This window comes from Lipotes vexillifer, unplaced genomic scaffold (assembly GCF_000442215.2).
Source record: "Lipotes vexillifer unplaced genomic scaffold, Lipotes_vexillifer_v1.1 scaffold815, whole genome shotgun sequence".
Lineage (NCBI taxonomy): Eukaryota > Metazoa > Chordata > Mammalia > Artiodactyla > Lipotidae > Lipotes > Lipotes vexillifer.
In genome coordinates, this window is record NW_006773723.1 from 2760812 (window position 1) to 2781910 (window position 21099).

General features: G+C 37.8%; 1 protein-coding gene across 1 annotated transcript in view; it reads right to left on the reverse strand.

Moving 5' to 3' along the window:
* Positions 1-7547: 7547 nt before the first annotated feature.
* Positions 7548-21099, reverse strand: part of CPA6 (carboxypeptidase A6) — a 263494-nt gene continuing 249942 nt past the window's right edge. The window contains exons 9-11 of the mRNA XM_007448491.1: positions 14972-15174; positions 11308-11392; positions 7548-8077 (exon numbers count right to left, since the gene is read on the reverse strand). Of these exons, the coding sequence (XP_007448553.1) occupies positions 7890-8077; positions 11308-11392; positions 14972-15174 (476 nt within the window). The 3' untranslated portion in view covers positions 7548-7889. The remainder of the gene's footprint in view (positions 8078-11307; positions 11393-14971; positions 15175-21099) is intronic.

Here is a 21099-nt window from a genome sequence, read left to right on the forward strand (position 1 = left end):
ATTCTTTTCCATTATGGTTTATTACAGGATGTTGAATATAGTTCCCTGGGCTGTAAGTAGGACCTTGTTGTTTATCCATTGTATATGTAATAGTTTGCACCTGCTAAGCCCAAACTCCCAATCCATCCCTCCCCCACCCTCCCTCCCCCATGGCAACCACAAGTCTGTTCTCTATGTCTGTGAGTCTGTTTCTGATTCACAGATAAGTTCATTTGTGTTACATGTTATATTCCACATATAAGTGATATCATATGGTATTCGTCTTTCGCTGTCTGACTTACTTGGTATGACAATCTCTAGGTCCATCCATGTTGCTGCAAATGGCATTAGCTCATTCTTTTTTTATAGCTGAGTAATATTCCATTGCATATATATGTACCACATCTTCTTTATCCATTCCTCTGCCGATGGACACTTAGGTTGTTTCCGTGTCTTGGCTATTGTGAGTAGTGCTGCTATGAACACTGGGGTGCATGTATCTTAGTTTTGTCTGGTTGGCTGCTATTTTTGCCACCATATGGATTCTGTGTGGTGCCTCCTTCCTCAAGTTGCTCACTTCTTTTTATTTTAAAAAAAATTTCCTATATGGATTAAAAAAAAAAAGTTGTTATGAACATATGAGATCTACCCTGAACACATTTTTAAGTGTATAATCCAGTATTGTTAACTGTAGGCATGATGTGGTAAACAGATCTCAAGAGCTTATCTTATGTAACTGAATTATTATTAGGGCAGCCTAAGTCACATGCTTGTATTCTGTAAATGATATTGGGCTTATTTCTGGGTTCCATCTTGGGAAGACAGGATTGTTAAGACTTCATATTCTCTGGACATGGCAAGGGCATTCTGAGGTGCTAGCCACACAAAAATTATAATAAACAGCCGGTACGGTTTAACGTTTATAAAACTAGGATCCAAATGGTTCATTTTCAAATAATGTATATTCATATATTCAAATGAATATGGCCCAGTAATTTCAAAGTCTTTTTGAATACCCCAAAAGCCATATATAATCTTCAGCAATGATTCTTAAAATTCCTTCTTTACTCTTCTATCCATCATCCTACAAAGTGCAGCTGCCCTGTACCTCCTGCCTTCAAAGTCCCTGGGAAAGTTCCTATTTGTCTAAGGAGGCTTCTGCTCCGATTCTGCTTTCCTCTCCTTTCTTCCCAATTCCCCATCGCAAAAGTTTAAGAACACAAGAACGAGTCTACCAAGGAAGAACTCACCCTGGAGGGAGGCAGAGAAATGAGATTAAGACAGGCGAATCTAGAATTCTCTTTTGCCCTTAAAAGAAGGGGAATGGATCTAGGCATAAGAGAAACACTTTTAGTGATACTTAAAAAATACTTGGAATACTTAATTGGTTAACAAAATATGCAGATTGCTATACGATCTGTGGTTGAAATGTTGACTGTGACTCAAAGTCGTCTATATAAAAGCAGCTTAGCTAAAGATGATAAAAGGAACAGACCCCCAAGCATACGCGCAGGCTCAGCGGCCAGGGCTCACGGGCCTAGCTGCTCCGCCACATGTGGGATCTTCCCGGACCGGAGCATGAACCCATGTCCCCTGCATCAGCAGGCGGACTCTCACCCACTGCGCCACCAGGGAAGCTCTTTGCCCAAGCATTTTAAAGGAAAACTAAAGGCTAGTATTCATGAGTCTAAAAAATTAATTTGATTTCAAGTTCCCAGTACAGAATTATTTCTTTAATTAACAGTAATTTAGAGTTACTATTATTGTCACAAAAAATTGATTGATTCTTGGACATTCCTGGTTAGCTCGGTGCTGCCTCTTCGGGATCCTCATGTGTCTCCCATGATAGTTGGTGCCAGGTGCAGTGACACTTACTTCAAATATTCATTCTTTTATGAAATTCTGTTGACCCTGGCACAAAGCCATTAAAGTGTCTATTGCTGTCTGCTGCTCTACCAAATGAAAACCTTACACAAGATTTCAGACCAATATTACTTTAGATAGACAGCTGGATCTGAATACAGCCAGAAACACAATTTCTGCTGAGCAGATATCAGATAGCCTCCCTTACAATATTGAATATATCTTTAAATTACTGAAGAATTCTACCTAGCATAGCAGGGATCTGTACTTCTGCCAGAAGTATAGCTGTAATAGAAATTCAGTAACTGAACCTAACACCAGTCATTTGGTTGTTTCAAATTGTTTCCTCCAGAGCATGTACACTGAATTGCTAGCTCATTTTCATGGAGGGGCTGGGTGTTCCTGTTACCTTTTAATTCTTGCCAACTGGAGAAGCATTTACTCTTGGGTCAGTTTAAAACTTAGAACACTGTTTCAGTGTTTTGTGGGAAGCTATCCTCTTAGGTGAACTCATAAATTATAAGGTGAATAGTACTCCAGAGTTTATATGCTATAACATCTTGAGTTATTTGATATGCTTCTCTCCCCAAACCTGGGCTGTTAGAACAAGCATGGATGCCCAGGGCAGAAACTCCACTGGGGAAAGAGGAGGTAATCCTAAAAGTCATAACTGCAAAAACATGGTGGGGGGATTGGTGGCACATTGGAAATGAAGAACTAAGAGTCTGCTTTAGAAGAACTTCAAGTTGCCTTTATTTTCATGTGCGTCGTTCAAATGTCTTAGCAGTTCTCATTGCAATTTGTTTTGTGAAATATATTAGGTATTCAGTGTAGCTGTTTTCAGGTTTATTATGCAGGATTCTGATTCATAAAAATATTCCATTAAATGCAGTCGCTCAGGTAATTACTTTGCTTAATCTACAGCATACTTAATTAACGTTGCACAGAATTCTGATTTAATCAGTTAGATTTGATCTAGTATAACTTAGTTGTAAATACAATTTATGATGCAGCAGCCCTAAATCATCATCGGGAACTAAGGTGATATACAACCCTACCTAAAATGAACAAATTTCCCATGTTAAGAAAAGTAAATCATCATTTGAATTATAATTTTTGTATTTAAAAAAGTAAACTATAGTGGATCATTCTATTTCCATTAATAGTCTATTAAAAACAATCTCATTGGGAGTGTTAGAACTTAAAAAATATGTTTTATTTGCATCTATTCCCTGACAGCCTTGAGAACAAAAGATTAAACTCAAGCAAGATTCACCACTTTTTTTTTTTTTTTTTAATTCTTTGGCTGCATCACCCAGTTCCCTGACCAGGGATTGAACCTGGGCCGCAGCAGTGAAAGCCCAGAATCCTAACCACTAGGCCACCAGGGAACTCCCAAGATTTACCACTTTTTGACTCTGTAAACAGACTCATTAACATCAGTATCTCAGGATATTTATTCACTGTTCTGGGGTGAGTTTTGCCTCCCCCCCCAAAGATATGTTGAAGTTCTAACTCCCCCAGTACTTCAGAATGCAACCTTATTAATGGAAATAGGGTCACTGCAGATGGAACCAGTTGAGGTCATACTGAAGTAGGGTGGGTCCCCAATCCAATATGGCTGGTGGCCTTATAAGAACACCACCATGTGACGACACAGACACATACAGGGAGAAGGCCATGTGAGAGGAAGGCCGAGTTTGAAGTTAAGTAGCTGTAAGCCAAGGAACACTGATGATTCCTGGCAACCAACCAGAAACTAAGAAGAGGCAAGGAAGGATTCTCCTTCAGGTTTCAGAGGGAGCATGGCCCTGCTGACACCTTGATTTTGGACTGCTATCCTCTTAGAACTGTGAGACAACAGATTTCTGTCATTTTAAGCCACGCAATTTGTGATGCTTTGTTTCAGCAGACCTTGGAAATGAAAACACTCACTAAAGCCAAGCTGAGAGCTACAACTCAGCATAACCAGAATTTACAAAATTACTGTTAATAAAAGTGAGGGATGAGGGATGTATCTTGTCAAACTATTTTTAAAAATGCAGGTGCCATTTTTAGTTTGAAGTTAACTTTTACATTCCTAAGCAAGTATAGACATAAATCTAACACATTTTGTCTCCAGCACCTCCTTATACACAGCACCTAGCAGAGTGCCTTGAACATAAATCACCCAACAGTATGTTTTGTAGCTTAGTTTAAAGAGATTAAGAATGAAAATCGCCTATAAATATTAAAATACCCACTTATAGAACTTGAGCTGTAAAATATAGTGTTACTGAAATGTGAGAATAAGCACTGGAAAGAATTTACATGAGGTTCATCAAGGCAAAATTTCATCTTGAATCTCTTTGTGGATAATAAAATATATACCCAGCTAGTTTGTGGATCATTCTGATTCTATATTTTCTGTTGCCCTTGTTTTCACTTTGAAAAAATTACCTTTAGCACCTATGCTATGTGAAGGGCAGGGATAAATAATAAAATTTAAGTTCTTGATATTAACTTGCTAACAGATCTTATTGCAGAGGGTATAGAATAGGTAGAAATTTAAAATACAATGAAAAATGAATTTCGGGGATTATCTGTAAATTCTTCTTTTCTCCCTGAATATTCAAGAGTTGACTCCTGTTTGGTTGCTACAGGAGTGATAATGTTTGGAAAGGCATCAATAGACGGGAGCAAAGGATCTGGACACAGACAGCTAACAGAGCAGGGGCCACACAGCACACTCCCAGTCAAGGGAAAAGTTTCCTCAGGGGTCCATGAAGGCCACCAGATGACTCTAGTTGATTGTGTGCATCTTTGCCAGGTCCTTTGAGAAGCAGCCTCTTCCCATTCTTGGGGGTCTTCATAAGCCTCTGGCCCTCCTGGTTGTTTCTGGATACTTTGGCCTTCGCCTGTTCTGTGGGTAGAAATAAGTAGTATAAAACAACCTCCAAACCCAGATCATTTTTGAGCATTTACTGCCAGATGGGATGAATTGAAGTTTAAATTCCTAGGTGTAGTATCCCTTAGCAGGACTAAGCCTCAAACCTCCATGAGATCCATTCCTGCAAATATATAACTGGGACTACAAGATAAATTAGATTTTTGTAAAACACAGACAAAACGAATATTTCCTGGTTGTCTACTACAGGTTCTATGCTATACATTCCACAGATAATCTTATTTAATCTTTTAAATTTAATTTTTTAATTGAAACAATGTACATTTTATAAACATCAAAAAGATTGGGTGGTGAGTAGTTGGGAGTTTTTTAAAAGGAATATTCTCCATGATATTTTTCATAATTAAAAAACAGTCAAATAATATGACTAGGCTTATATTAAAAGCAGCAGTCGCCTGCTCCATCCTTTCTCACTCCCAGGTCCCTCTCATTAGCCAATAATTCTTAATCTTTAAAATTAGGTCTTCTAGTACTTACTTTCTTATTTTGAAATAACGTACAGACACCGCTTTTTTTTTTTTTTTTGGTTTTAGATATTTACTGACTTATTATGGCAGATGAGGCTATAACTCTATACCCCCCTCCTCTCACATACATTTACTTCTTTCTATCCTTCTCATATTTACATCACAGTTTTTGGTTAAATCAGTATTTAGGGCTGACATTTTAACTATATACATAATATTTATAGGTAAGTCACATATTTCTTCTCTTGTATAACTCATTGTTTTCACCAGACTTAACAATTGCCTTTTAAAATTTTTATTCTTTGTGGTTTGTTTGGTTTCTGTGCCTTTATTACTAACTCATCCTTAAATTTTTGATATAAGTAAATTGCCTTGAGCGTGTTTAAGTGTTCTGCTTCATATTTATTTCGGAGAACTTCATCTAAAGTCTTTCGTTTTCTTCCTCCTATTTCAAGTTAGTTGTTCTCTAAACCTGGCATATGCTGTTAGTGGGAATTTTTCCTTCACCATTATCTTGAGTTTTTTTTTAATGCAGAGGTAAATTATAATTTTATTTATTTTTAAACTGAGGTATAGTTAATTTAGTGTTGTTTCAAGTGTACAGCGAAGCGATTTAGTTATATATCTATTCTTTTTCAGATTCTTTATCTTGAGATTTTCTTTCATTCCTTTCTCCTATGTTGAATTTCCTGTTTCCTGGGGTTCTACATCTTTCTCTTAGTTTACACCCTCATTTTGGTAGAGCATATCCTTCAGGAGTTTCCAGAGAAAGGTAAATATCTAGGACCTCAGTTTTATGAAAATGTCTATATTCTATCCTAACATTTCATTGATTGTTTTGCTGGGTATTGATTTTTAGGACAATTTTTCCTCAAACCTCTAAAGGCATTTCTCCATCATCTTCAAGCTTCAGTGGTGCTGTTGAGAAGTTTCGCACTACCCTGGTCCTCATTTCCTTGTGATCATTTCTTTTTCTTTCTGGAACTTTTTAGGCTCATCTCTTTATCCTGGTGTTCATGAAGTGTTTTGGTCAGATAAATCCTCTGAGAGGATTTGCTTCTACCAAATACTTAGACGGTATAACCAATCTGGGATTAATCAGAATTAAATTCTTGGCTAGAGGTTTATCAGACCATCTAGGTAATCTGAATTTGTGCCACAAACCTGGGTGAGGGCTGACTTGTGGTTCCAAATTCTCAGTGGCAATTTCTCCCCTCTCTACTCTTGCCAAAATCTGAAATGGTCAGTTTTCCTTGTGGTCTGTTGGAGGTAGTATGGGGGTTTATTTGCAGTTTGCCCTGACACTGAAGGATTAGCACTTTGGAATCCCAGAATTCTGGGAGGAAGAGAATCTGCTGTTAGACTACCCACCTTGGACTAGTTGGTGTTGGGCTTTGTTCCCATGCCCATTCTCCAAAATGCTGTGAAAATCAGTCTGCGCTTAGCTGATTTGACAGATGCTCTTGGGATAACAGAGTATCTCTTACCTTTCTAGAATCCTGCCTTCACTCAATGCCTGGCCTGGGATTTCCTTACTTCGTTGTCCGATGTTTTAAAGATGACTTTAAAAAGTTATGTTTTGTCCAGAAATTTTAGTTATTTCCAGCAGTCTAGTTACTCATCCTGTCATATTCCTGGAAATGCGAGTCTATATCACCTTTTTAAACCTCAATTTCTTCATCTGAAAAACGGGGATGATAATAGTATCCACCTCATAGTGTTTCAGGAGTTGGTGAGATTGTTAATAAGTATAAAGCCCTTAACACTGTGGCTCTTCCTCTTTTTTTTTTTTTTTTTTTAAGTGGCATTCTCAAAGTATAAATAGAAGTGCGCTTCCATGCTATATTTTTATAGGTGTTTGGTGCACTAATGCCAGGGGATGATGTGAACAATCTGAGGTCTTATTAAGTTGTATATTTATTATATTAAGAAATATCATTCTTTCCATTCCAAAAATCTTCATTTTACATGGAAACCAAGTGAGTAAACACCACTAGTAGCCTAGATCTTTTTATAAAATTTACAAAAAAATTTATTTATTTTTGGCTGTGTTGGGTCTTTGTTGCTGCTAGGTGCGGCAGCAGGGGCTACTCTTTGTTGCGGTGCGCGGGCTTCTCATTGTGGTGGCTTCCCGGGCTCTAGAGCACAGGCTCAGTAGTTGTGGCGCACGGGCTTAGTTGTTCCGCGGCATGTGGGATCTTCGTGGACCAGGGCTCGAACCCGTGTCCCCTGCATTGGCAGGCGGATTCTTAACCACTGCACCACCAAGGAAGCCCCAGTAGCCTAGATCTTAATTGAGAACATGAGATTTATTGAAGTGGATTCCTCAATTTGTACATTTCTTGAGGCCAAAGAGCTAGAAAATCTCCCCTCCCTGCTTAATCAAATAAGACCCCAAAGGGGCAGAAAATGGATGCCTTCTCTTACAACAAACTAGGTTATTCTCTAATTTTTGTTCCACCATTTTTTATTGCCACAGAGAGTTGAATTGAATGAGAAGGTCCTTTTAAAGTCCCCAGATAAGTTCCCTCTCAATAATCACCCTTCTCTTTAAAAACAATTTGCACCCACTGCCAAGCAGCTCTTGCGCAGAACCAGCTCTCTCTGGAGGTTGACGTGCCCCTTGGGGCATCTCAGGGACATTTCTTTAGTAGGTGCATTGCGATATTCTTCACAGCCAGCATGGTTTCTGTACAGGTGGGTTTGATGAGCATCTCTGGGAGTAAAAAGCCAAAATGCCCAGTGTCACGTAGTTCAAAAGCAAATGTGTAGGGTATTCCATTTTTGTAGGCCCAATCCATTGAGCTACCAGAGCTCACATCTAAAAGTTAAAAAAAAAAAAAAAAAAAAAAAAAAAAAAGTCAGCTTCACTAAAGAGTCTGAATAATTTTCAAAATGTATATACAGTACTTGCTTACTAAGCCGTACTAAATCTTTCCAATTAAATACCCTTTCAACAAGAGCAGTTTAAGCTGAGTTCCTTAGCATCAGGCTCATGGAACTTACAAATCATACCTGCTATCATCATAAATCATCCCAGCCACCTTCAGTCTGGTTCTTGCCTCTGCCAGTTATGGAAACTTTGTTCTTTGAGGAGCTAGTCTAAGTAGTAATGCTTTTCTAGTATGATGACCTCAATTTCTTAGCTGCAACTCCAATATCATTTCTCTCCACCTTCACTTTATTCACCAATAAACAAAATCACACTGTGGACTTTTGTCTTCTCTCTCAGTTCCCCTTTTCTAAGGTCTAGAATATTGAAATTCTGATCCCAGAAAACCTCTTTTCTTCTTCTCGCCCTATTTTTTCACTCCTGATGAACTTGTGCTTTGCCTTTACTTATTACAGTTTCCAGACTTCCCCTGGGCTTCTTATAATTTCATTGAACTGTCTAGCTGGGCGTGGTTAATTACTCCACTGAATTTCTCACCAGACCCTTTGTCTAGTCCCTTTCAGCTTTTGTTTTGCTAATTCTCAATCCCTAGCCCAGTTTCTCTGTTTTCTCCCTCACAAGGTAGGTGGAGGAAGTGTTTGTTGGAAATTCGTGCTAATCTCTGTGGTGCTTCTCCATTACCAGTGGTGCTCTGGGCTCCTTTTTCTAGACCTTTGCTTACGTGAACCTTTCTCGTTCTCTTCTGGTCCTGCCCCTCACTTTACCACTGTCTCCATACTCATCGTGGGCAGTTAGCCCATCGCCTCCTCTGCTTACATCGCAATCCTGACTTTTCTCCTTCTAGCTCAGGAAGAAATGCTGCTTGTCTTTTACACTTGGTGTGGTTTGATCCCATTTTTTGTTGTCTTCTGTAGGACCCTGTTTCCTTAGTAAACCTCCCCCCAACCCCACCTTGCATCTTGCATTTTGGACACCAAAATTTCCAAGCACTGCTTTCCTGTAGTGCTTCCTTCTCATGATCCTATTATATACCATCTTCTTTTTCTTCTTCCTTTTGGTTTAGAACTCAAAAGAGAACCTATGTATGTTGCTTCTGTGTCCTCAACCACTTTCAGTCTGGTTCTTGCCTCTACCAGGCTGTGAAACCTTTGTTCTTGAAGGTCACCAATGACAGCAGGCCTAATCTCCTTTTTTGTTTTTCTTTCCCCTCAGATCTCATGGTCAACCTCTCAGCAACATTTAACTTAGCTGACAATCCATTCTGGTAACTCTCGCCTTCTGGCTCCTATGACCTTACATGCTCCAGCTTTTCAGCACAGAGTTGAAAGTGCAGGTGCTTTAGGGCTTGGGCTATATCGGATCCCAGCACCTGCCGTGACTCTCTGTGCCTCAGTCTCCCCTTTGAAAAAGGGATCATAATACTTACTGCATAGGGTTGTTGCAAAAATTGAATAATGTGCTCAGGATATATTAGATGTTATTGTTGGGCATCTTTACATCCCAAACTGCCTAGTATGCAGTTTTTAGCCTAACATGCTTTTAATAATTAATTAATGAATGAATGAATTTTCATAGAAGACTCTTTCTATACTTTTCTCCCTGAAATATATATTATCCAGCCTGACATAACACCATTTTATTATTTAAAAAATTTCCCACTCAAATGATACCACTTTTTAATGCTATTCTTGCCAGTTAGAGATAGAATTATGTGACGATGGCAATTAAATGACTCTGCTGTTTCCCAGGCCCCCCTTGCTTCAGTTAGCGACAGAAGGTAGGCTGTGGTTTCATTGTCCCTCTGAGTTAGATTCACTGGAACTGCAAATAGTAGTCATAGTAGCCAAAGTCAAAGACAATATTTGCCAACACTTACATCATAGTGATATGACAGCCTCATTTCTATGGTAACAGGTTGTTCTTGGTAAATATAAAACTATGACTGTGCCCTGATACCAAGCTGAAAAGGTGAACTGAGAGTAAGATTTTAAAAACTTAATGTTTTTAGGTTTTTAATATATATTCTGTTGGCATTAACTGGTAATGTGATTTTTTAAAATACTACATTTCCCCTTTCAAGGTGGCTCTATTAAAAAACAGTTGTAAAAAGGTCAGCATTAGACCAATGATCATGAACTTAAGAAAAAACCTCTGATACTTAAGACATTACCATTACTAGGATAAACTTATATGATAAACAGTGTTAATTAACAAACCAAGCATTTCTGCTGAGGGCTGAAGAAAGTGAGTGGTTAGGAATATAATGATGGGTAAATTAAAGAAAACAAGGGGAAATTTGCTACCTCACTAAAAAGTATAATCAGATGTCACTATGTATACATATATACGTAATGTGTGTATATACCTTCATATGCATGCGTAGACATTCACAGAGTACCAACCACCATACGATCACGGCAAGCTCCTGGAACGCCGCTGGACATTCGGAAATATATGATTTCTCACCAGATTTTTCAAGTCATATAGTCAATGAATTTTAGAGTTTGAAAGGCCATGAGAAATGATCTAGTCCAATTCCTCATTTAACAGTTATGGAAACTGAAGCCCAGGACTAATATCTTTGTCAGGATTACGTCTAACTAGTGGCAGAATTAAGACTAGAATCCATTTCTCCTGGTTCTTTGTCCAAGTTCTTTCCATATACCTGGTTGCTGTTTATTTCATATGAAATAAGAAATATTTTAATTACCTTTCAAGGGGAAATTCAGTTGAAGGTGTTATGTAAGAAACAGAATTTCATAACAAGAGTGGTAGAAGAGATAAAAGGGAAGCTCCTTCAAGGGCTCAAACATTACATTATCTTCTCAAGGCCCATTTCTACCTTTGCAGTAGTTACAACTGCTTAAGGAGCCCATTTTGGTACTTTGCACTGTCATAAGATCTCAATTCAACCTTGTAGTCTTTACTACATGCTTAGAATATTCTCTGCTTAGGATGTTTTCAATTGGTACAGTGATTTCTGTCAAGCAGGGTAAAACTAATCAGACATAAACTCCCTCCATCTTCCTTGGCTAATTTGGTAGTCAAAATTTTCACTTTAGCGGGGAACACATTTTCTGGGGTTTTTTTGAGGGAGGTCATTACACAGGATATTGGTTTGAGAGATGATTCCAACACAGCATCCATAGGAAACTTACACAGTGTGCTGGAAGCAGGCCCGTATCGATACTGTATGCCGTATACCGACTGAAGTGCATTCACAGCTTTATAAGCTGCAGATTCCTGTGAGGTTAAATGGAGAAATTTTATCACTTATATCATTGCATTGAAACCTTTAGAAACACTGACACGTTGTCTGAGCATTATCGGTCATCAATTTGGAGAACACTAGGCACATTGGTGAATAGCTATATTTAATAATAATATTGCAAAATTGCAATAATATTGCAATATTGCAGCATGTGACAAAGAGTAGCAATATGTTTTAGAACACATTATTTCCCTTGATTAATTCTCACAATGAGCCAGTGATCAGTAATATTTCCATATACAGACGAGAAAAGGAAGGCCCAGTGAGGTTCAGTGGTCAGGCTGGCGTTACACAGCAAGGAGTGGCTATGTTGGGATAAATACCTCTTCTGAGGCCGATTTAGTCTTCTGTTCTCTTCACTTTAGTTCAGAGACACCCATTTCTATAAATTACAAAATGCTTGACAGGGCAGGGCCCAAGTCAGTTTTGCTCATAGCTACAAATATAGTATTTAGCAACGTGCCTGTATATAACAGACACTTAATCACTATTTCTTGCATGAATGTTGAATAAGCATAGATCTGCAACAGTATCAAGTTAATCTTACTGATCTTTAAGTGCATACATCTTTAAGTGGCGGCTAGGTTCAAGGTATTTAAAACCCATTTGGATCAGTTCAGAAACGCTTTAATTCAGTAAGAATGACTCCTCTTGCTCTGTGTGTTTATCCCTTGTGGGAATGGAAACACTTTCAGAATGCTTCGTGACTTCTAAGGTTACACAGGCTTCTGGCAGAGCTCAGCCAGGTGCGGCTAAAATAAACACCTTCAAAATACTAAAAGGTGAATATTCTAAGCTGAACGAGAATGATACGGACTACCCTTGAAAACATTTTCAAATGGTATAAAAGCACTAGTTTCAGCAAGGAGTTAGAGAAGTATTGTATGACCAGTGAGAGGAAAAGAAGTGTGTTGAAACCAGTATACAACTCTCCCATTTCCAGTTGCCTGTGAATAATTTAAGCCATCAGCTGAAGCACTCCGGGCAACGTGGTACTGTGTGCTGGACCTGGCTTCAGCCTGCTGTCCTCACTCACCTCAGGGATGCAGAAAGCCGCATTTGCAGCAAATGCCACACTGGGTGGCTATTCAGGAACCAGGCTCCAGAACCTGGCAGACATTTATTAATCTCACTGATGACGACATTCTCCTTGCAGGAGCCGACAAAAAAGGAATGTAAACACCATAATGAGGTATCTTAACGGAGAATGTGCTAAGATTTTTAACATCTTCTCCAATGGCCTCAGCAGTATTCCATGGCAAGGGCAGAAATTTCTACATTTAGAAGATTACTGCATTCTGCTGGTGAGGAGACCTTTGTTCCTCATTATTTCAGATGACTAAACCCAAGAAAAATAATCTACCGAGGAAAAAGAAAGATAACCACTCTGCCTATTTAAGCAAAATGTATGCATAGTTTTAGCCTTTTGGGCTCACTGGACTTCTGCCACTGACGTGCAGGTGCACGTTGATAAGAGGTTTAGACATGATCCTTCCTCAAAGAGTAGAAGCTTCATAAAATTTTCTAGGAATATTTTCCAGGATGGCACCTATTTAGAAGAGTTTAAGTGATTCTTCCTTTTGTTCATTCCTTCTTTTTTCCATTTGTCCAGAAGGACCCAGGTCTCCCTTATTGGACCTCAGCTAAGTAAGGAGTATATGTTTTATTTAAATATGTTTATATTTAAAGCAACTTAGTGACCGAAATATCTTAGCAGAAACACAGACTCCTACATATTGATGGAATGTTTTTGAACAAGTTGAACAGAACTTAATGGCTACTGGTTAACATTCAGAGACATCTATTATCTGAGAACTGTAATCTTAGTTTTAGCGATTTAGCTTATCTGCAACCCGATAACAGGATTTCTCAATGGGGTCACCACTGACAGTTTGGACTAAATCATTCTTTGCTGTGGAAGGCTGTCCTGTGCAATGTAGGATGTTTCACAGCATCCTTGGCCTCTACCCACTAGATGCCAATAACATCACCCACCCCTGTTGTGGCCATCAAAAACTGTCTCCAACATTGTCAGTGTCCCTTGGGAGGGAAATTCATCATTGGTTGTGAACCACTGATCCACTCTTTATATCACATCCTCCAATCCAAGACACAAGGAAAATAATTCCTGATGGGAAGATAAATTCAAAATATGGAGAATATTCTCATGTGGTAGTTTTAATATATTACATATTCTATATAATCTGTTGTGTGGATACAAACAGACGCTGTGTCCAATTTAGAAAAGGCTGAACATTTGCGTGTAGAAACATTTTGGTACAAGGTGGTTAGGTTGCCAGGTCGATAACACCAAGAATGAGAAGCCTATTTGACCCACCGAGGAGCTGAAGAATAGCACTATCAAATATCACTCCCACCTTTACAATATTTCTCAAGAGAGAGAATTTGCTCAGAATTCTTGCATGAAATGCTAAGAACAAAGTTCCTCTTTTGGACAGAATGCAAGCCTTCCCCCAGGCCACCTTCTGACCTCATGTTCCAAATTCTTCCCAGGTCCTGACCATCGAGATCAGGAAATCCTGCAACCCCAAGCAACTGGTGCAGGATTTGGGGTCTGAGGTATAGGGAGAGAGAGGATGCTTCTTTCTTATAAAAGCTTTTAAATTCAAGCCTAAAATACATACAGAAGAGTATACAGATTTTAAGTTTATAGTTCAATGAATGATCACAAGTTGTATGAAATCATCCAGAACCAGCATCCAGCCAAGGAATAGAAAATCAACAGCAGCCCCAAAGCCCGCCTGTGCGCCTTCCCAATCACTCCTCCCTCCCTCTTCCTTGCTTCTAAAACTATGTATTAGTTTGGCCTGGTCTTGAACTTTATAGGCCTTCAGATGATATAGGCTCTGAAGCAGACTCACTTTACTGAGGAATTAGTCCTTATAGTGGATAGCTTGTTGGGTTTCTGAGATGAGGTGAGGAAGGAACTCTTTTCTTTCACTTTCAGGTAATCTCATGCCTGAAAGGCTGTTCATTCTTAGCACTAATTTGTCAGATGCATGCCCAGAGACTTAGTAGCATTAAGCAAATAGCGTTTATAAATTTAAACTTGCTTTTAATTAATGACTTAGACCATAATTTACAAACAGTTGTTTACTCAATAAAGTTAATTACAGCCCTGCATATGTGACCTAAGCTGTAATACTAATCAACTCCATCCTGACATTTTCCAAATAACCTGTGGTAAGAATGTAAATATGTTTGAAATGATTGCATTTGAGAAGCAGCATGCACAGTGGTTGAAAGCAACAATGCTAGAGCTAGATTTGGGTTGAATCCTGGCTATGACACTTAGTAGCTCTGTGTTCTTAGTATAATGAGTTAACATCTTTAAGTTTCAGTTTCCTCATCTGTAAAATGTGGATAATAATTGTTACTGTATAGATTATGAAAAATAAGTGAGATTATGTATATATGAAATGCTAATTAGAACAAACACAATGTGTTTGCTATTATCATTACTACATAGAACCATCTTAGCATTAGAAAAGGATGAAGCCTGACACACATATCCAGCTTCAAGTACTTACCACACAGCTAAAATTGGGGATTGTTGCATATTTGTAAGAATAGGGATACAGCAACATCTGAGCATATGCGTGAAAAGAGAGGTAAGCCCTTATGTGCTTCTTGTGTTTTCGGAGGAAGTTAGCTACAGCTTTCACTTCCGGCTCAGATTCTGGGAAAGGTCCACAGTACGTATCATCACAAGGGTGCATGGAAGCTCCTTCATCTGCAAATTAGAAAAGAAATTGGGGTGAAGGGGTGGGCAGGCAAGAAGCACAAATCGGCATTGTTAAACTGATTTTTCTTTTATTTCTGTAAACATACGGTATTATTAAGCAGTTCATCTAACTTCTCATTTAAAGAAATCAATACTGAAAAATCCAAGACAGCTCAGGCCTCCGTGCATCATGGGAGGGCAGCCTGAATAGGAACTAGGTGCTGCTTGTTTAAGCCTGCATAAACCACTCTAAAGGGAGGGGGCTCTATCAGCTGGAGAACTAATTGTACATGATCCCCTCAGAGCAGGAAAGGCCTCCTGTTTATACACTCCATGACACTTGCACTTTTCCACCATAACACTCAACACACTTGTAATTAGTGTCAAAATTTACTCATTTAGCATGCAACCAATATTTACACTGATCTGGGTGCCTGGGATACACTGGAAGACAACATAGGAAGAAATCCTTGCTCTAACAGAGCCTACATTCAATCTGGATTCTTTGTTAGATTCTAACGCTCTGAGAAGTCAGGGACTGTGTCTTTCCTGCTGGGCACCTGACAACTAGAACAAGTATGGCAAGTGTTCAACAAATATTTGTTGAATAAATGAATGTCAAATCCAAAGAAAAGGCTAGACCTCTGTATAAGTGTCTGGTAAGATACAAATACTGGTATATCAAGAACAGGGAGGCAAGACTGAAATAATTCCACCGAACAAGCCATACCAATTTCTATTATATTTTTAGATCAGCTATATACAAACTGGCTTTGTGAAACCCGAGGCCTCTCCAGTTATCTTAGGGGTCAGTTCAGTTAAGAAGTCCTCAAAACTAATTCAAATTAAACATGTATACAGGTCTATGAAGGGGAGTAAGGAAAATAAAATTCACTATAACAATCACAGTATTAAGTTCCAAGAAATTTTGGAAATAATGACATTTTTCAGTTACTTGCCATTCTGAGTCCTTACAATCTCTCCCATACCCCTGGAACACCTGTAACTCTTTCCATAAACAAATGGAAAATGTTTGGTGCGTCTGTGACCTAGTCTAATACTTCTGAAAATGAAAAGACAAGATCAGCTAATTCTTGAGGATGTTAAATCTCATTTATGCCATAGGAGAGTCTACGTGGGGGAACTTACAGCAATTGTGGTTTTCCTCCTTTGAGTCTGATTCTGGAGATGCCACAAAAGCAAGTGGGATATGGATAGAACTCAGAGCTTAATATAAAAACTGTAGCTGATACTCCTGAAGGAATAGGAAAAAGAAAGAGACATTTGAGGAACACTGATGTAAAGCACTGGAAAGGAGAGATCACAAATAGAGGATCTAATTCCAGAGGGAGCAGAAGTAATGAGCCAGAGAAACAAGAACTCACAGTAATCCTAATAAATATTCTCAAGGGCATATAGGAGGGCACTGGAAACATTAAACAGGGACAAGAAGTTATAAAAAAGAACCAATGAGATATAATGGAAATAAAAACTTAATTCATGGGTTGAGTGAATACAGTTAATGAGTGAATTGATGAGATGGAGTGGGTTTTGAAATGTACCCAGAAGGCATTAGAAGTGACAAAGAATTGGAAAAATGAGAAAAAAAATTAAAGGTATGAAAAATAGAATAATTGTCAACATCTGATTAATAGGGGTTCTAAAAGAGAAAAAAATATTTGAAGAACTGCTAACTGAAATTGTGCCACAATTAAAGAAAGATTGAATGGGTACCAACATGAGAGAGAAAAGGGAAAATAGCAACACTTTGATACAGTAAAGTGAAATTTAGAAACAGGAACCAATTCCAGAGAGAAAGAAGCAGGCCATCTATAAAGGAATGAGAATTAGATTCACATCTGACGTTTTAAATAGCAACACTAGAGTAATATTTTCAAAGTACTTTTGAAAAAAGGAAATGAGTCTAGACTTTTATACCTAGCTGAACGCTTATTGAAATGTGAGAGTGAAAGATGTCATAGTCATTGTGGCATATTTTCATTGGTTATTTTTTCATTTTCAATTTTTTTTCACTTAGACGTTTTAAATTTCACATCATACAAAATTTAAAAGTTTTAAAAGGATTTTATTTTTAATTCTCATAAGTTTTGCCAAATTGTTTACTAAGTTTGTTACTGTTTACACTCCCCCAGGTAATGTAGAAGAGTACCATTTCTCCTCAATACCTGCCAACAATACCCTGAAAGTGTATCACCTTTTGATTTTTGCCAGTTTTCTGGCAAAATTTAATTTGCCTTCCTACTACAAGTATGTTTGAGCATTGATTCGTGGGTTAACTTTGGATTGGACTCCTCTCTGAATTGCTTAATCATGTCCTTAGCTCATGTTATTCTCTCTTGGGCTGTTTATCTTTTTTCTTACCCATGTATAGAAGAGCTTTGTGTAGATGTTTGTCATCTGCATTGCATTTTATCCTCATATTTATAATTTTTCTATTCAATTGTTTATTATAACTTTTATCATTTTAGACATTTTAAATTTTATATAATTACTATGTCTTTTTCAGTGCCTTTGGGTTTCCTCTCGGTGAAGAAAGTTTCCCCTATTCTAAAGGATTATAGGTTATTTATAGGTTTTCTTCTAAGAATGTTAACATTTTATTTTGTTTTTTTCCATCTAAGTCTTTAATCCTTCTGGATTTATTTTTGTACATATGTAACCTAGTTATACCTTCAGTTTTTCTATAGTGATAGCCAATTCTATCAGCATCATTTATTAAATATTCTATCATTTTCCCACTGAATTGAAACACCACCTTGGTCATATATTAGAGTCAACTGCATTTGTAGATCTATTCCTGGATTCTCTGTTCTGCTGGTCTATTTGTCTATTTCCATACTGCCACCCTATCAATCTGTAGCAGCATTAAGGTATGCTCGATATCACACAAGTTCCCCTTACTAGTATTCTTCTTCCAACTTTATTGGTTTTTAGGGTCTATTTACTTTTCCGTATAAATTTTATGATCATTTTATCAATTCCCCAAAACAGAAAACAAATGAAAAACCCTGTTGAGATTCTAATTGGAATCTCATTAAACTTAATACTGATTTGGGGAGGATATTATTATACTGAGTCACCCAATCCAAGGACATGTTACACCATTCCATTTGCTCAGATAGCGTTTTATATTCTTCATTAATATTTTATCATTTTTTCTTTAGTATGCCTTCTTTATTGTTGCTATTATTACTTTTGTAAACATCTTTATTGGAGTATAATTGCTTTACAATGGTGTGTTAGTTTCTGCTTTATAACAAAGTGAATCAGCTATACGTATACATATATCCCCATATCTCCTCCCTCTTGCATCTCCCTCACACCCTCCCTATCCCACCCCTCTAGGTTGTCACAAAGCACCGAGCTGATCTCCCTGTGCTATGTGGCTGCTTCCCACTAGCTAGCTATTTTACACTTGGTAGTGTATATATGTCCGTGCCACTGTCTCACTTCATCCCAGCTTACCTTTCCCACTCCCCTGTCCTCAAGTCCATTCTCTATGTCTGCATCTTTATTCCTGTCCTGCCCCTAGGTTCTTCAGAACCTTTTTTTTTTTTTTTTTTTAGATTTCATATATGTGTGTTAGCATACAGTATTTGTTTTTCTCTTTCTGGCTTACTTCACTCTGTATGACAGATTCTAGGTCCATCCACCTCACTACAAATAACTCAATTTCGTTTCTTTTTATGGCTGAGTAATATTTCACTGTATATATGTGCCACATCTTCTTCATCCATCTATCGATGGACACTTAGGTTGCTTCCATGTCCTGGCTATTGTAAATAGAGCTGCAATGAACATTGTGGTACATGAGTCTTTTTGAATTATGGTTTTCTCAGGGTATATGCCCAGTAGTGGGATTGCTGGGTCATATGGTAGTTCTATTTTTAGTTTCTTAAGGACCCTCCATACTGTTCCCCATAGTGGCTGTATCAATTTACATTCCCAACAACAGTGCAAGAGGGTTCTCTTTTCTCCACACCCTCTCCAGCATTTATTGTTTGTAGATTTTTTCATGATGGCCATTCTGAGCGGTGTGAGGTGATGCCTCATTGTAGTTTTGATTGGCATTTCTCTAATGACTAGTGATGTTGAGTATCCTTTCATGTGTTTGTTGGCAATCTGTATATCTTCTTTGGAGAAATGCGTATTTAGGTCTTCTGCCCATTTTTAGATGGGGTTGTTTGTTTTTTTGATATTGAGCTGCATGAGCTGCTTATAAATTTTGGAGATTAATCTTTTGTCAGTTGCTTCATTTGCAAATATTTTCTCCCATTCTGAGGGTTGCCTTTTCATCTTGTTTATGGTTTCCTTTGCTGTGCAAAAGCTTTTAAGTTTCATTAGGTCCCATTTGTTTATTTTTTTATTTATTTTTTATTTTTTTTTATTTTTTAACATCTTTATTGGGGTATTGAGTGAAAGTTTATAGCCAAGTAAGAGATCCACAGTGGAATTCTCAACAGTGGCCCTTCTGTATATATTAATTTCTGCAAATGCTTTAAAGAATGCTGGAATCTAGCAATGTCTCGAAATAAGACCTGGTGTGCTGCAAAGTGGGTTATTTCCATTTCTCTAGGAGGTGGGTCTTGCTATGATTTATGTCATAGAGTGTTCAGCCTATGTTTTCCTCTAAGAGTTTTATAGTATCTGGCCTTATATTTAGGTCTTTAATCCATTTTGAGTTTATTTTTGTGTGTGGTGTTAGGGAGTGTTCTAATTTCATTCTTTTACATGTAGCTGTCCAGTTTTCCCAGCACCACTTATTGAAGAGGCTGTCTTTTCTCCATTGTATATTCTTGCCTCCTTTATCAAAAATAAGGTGACCACATGTGTGTGGGTTTATCTCTGGGTTTTCTATCCTGTTCCATTGATATATATTTCTGTTTCTGTGCCAGTACCAAACTGTCTTGAGTACGGTAGCTTTGTAGTATAGTCTGAAATCTGGAAGCCTGATTCCTCCAGTTCCATTTTTCTTTCTCAAGATTGCTTTGGATATTTGGGGTCTTTTGTGTTTCCATACAAATTGTGAAATTTTTTGTTCTAGTTCTGTGAAAGATTGGTAGTTTGATAGGGATTGCATTGAACTTGTAGATTGCTTTGGGTAGTATAGTCATTTTCACAATGTTGGTTCTTCCAATCCAAGAACATGGTATATCTCTCCCTCTGTTTGTATCATCTTTAATTTCTTTCATCAGTGTCTTACAGTTTTCTGCATACAGGTTTTCTGCCTCCTTAGGTAGGTTTATTCCTATGTATTTTATTCTTTTTGTTGCAGTGGTAAATGGGAGTGTTTCCTTAATTTCTCTTTCAGATTTTTCATCATTAGTGTATAGGAATGCAAGAGATTTCTGTGCACTAATTTTGTATCCTGCTACTTCACCAAATTCATTGAATAACTCTAGTAGTTTTCTGGTAGCTTCTTTAGGATTCTGTATGTATAGTATCATGTCCTCTGCAAACAGTGACAGCTTTACTTCTTCTTTTCTGATTTGTATTCCTTTTATTTCTTTTTCTTCTCTGATTGCTGTGGCTAAAACTTCCAAAACTATGTTGAATAGTAGTGGTGAGAGTGGACAAACTTGTCTTGTTTCTGATCTTAGTGGAAATGGTTTCAGTTTTTCACCATTGAGAATGATGTTGGCTGTGGGTTTGTCATATATGGCCTTTATTATGTTGAGGTAAGTTTCCTCTATGCCTACTTTCTGGAGAGTTTTTATCGTAAATGGGTGTTGAATTTTGCCAAAAGCTTTTTCGGCATCTATTGAAATGATCATACGGTTTTTCTCCTTCAGTTTGTTAATATGGTTTATCACATTGTTTGATTTGCGTATATTGAGGAATTCTTGCATTCCTGGGATAAACCCACGTGATCATGGTATATGATCCTTTTTTTTTTTTTTTTTTTTTTTTGGG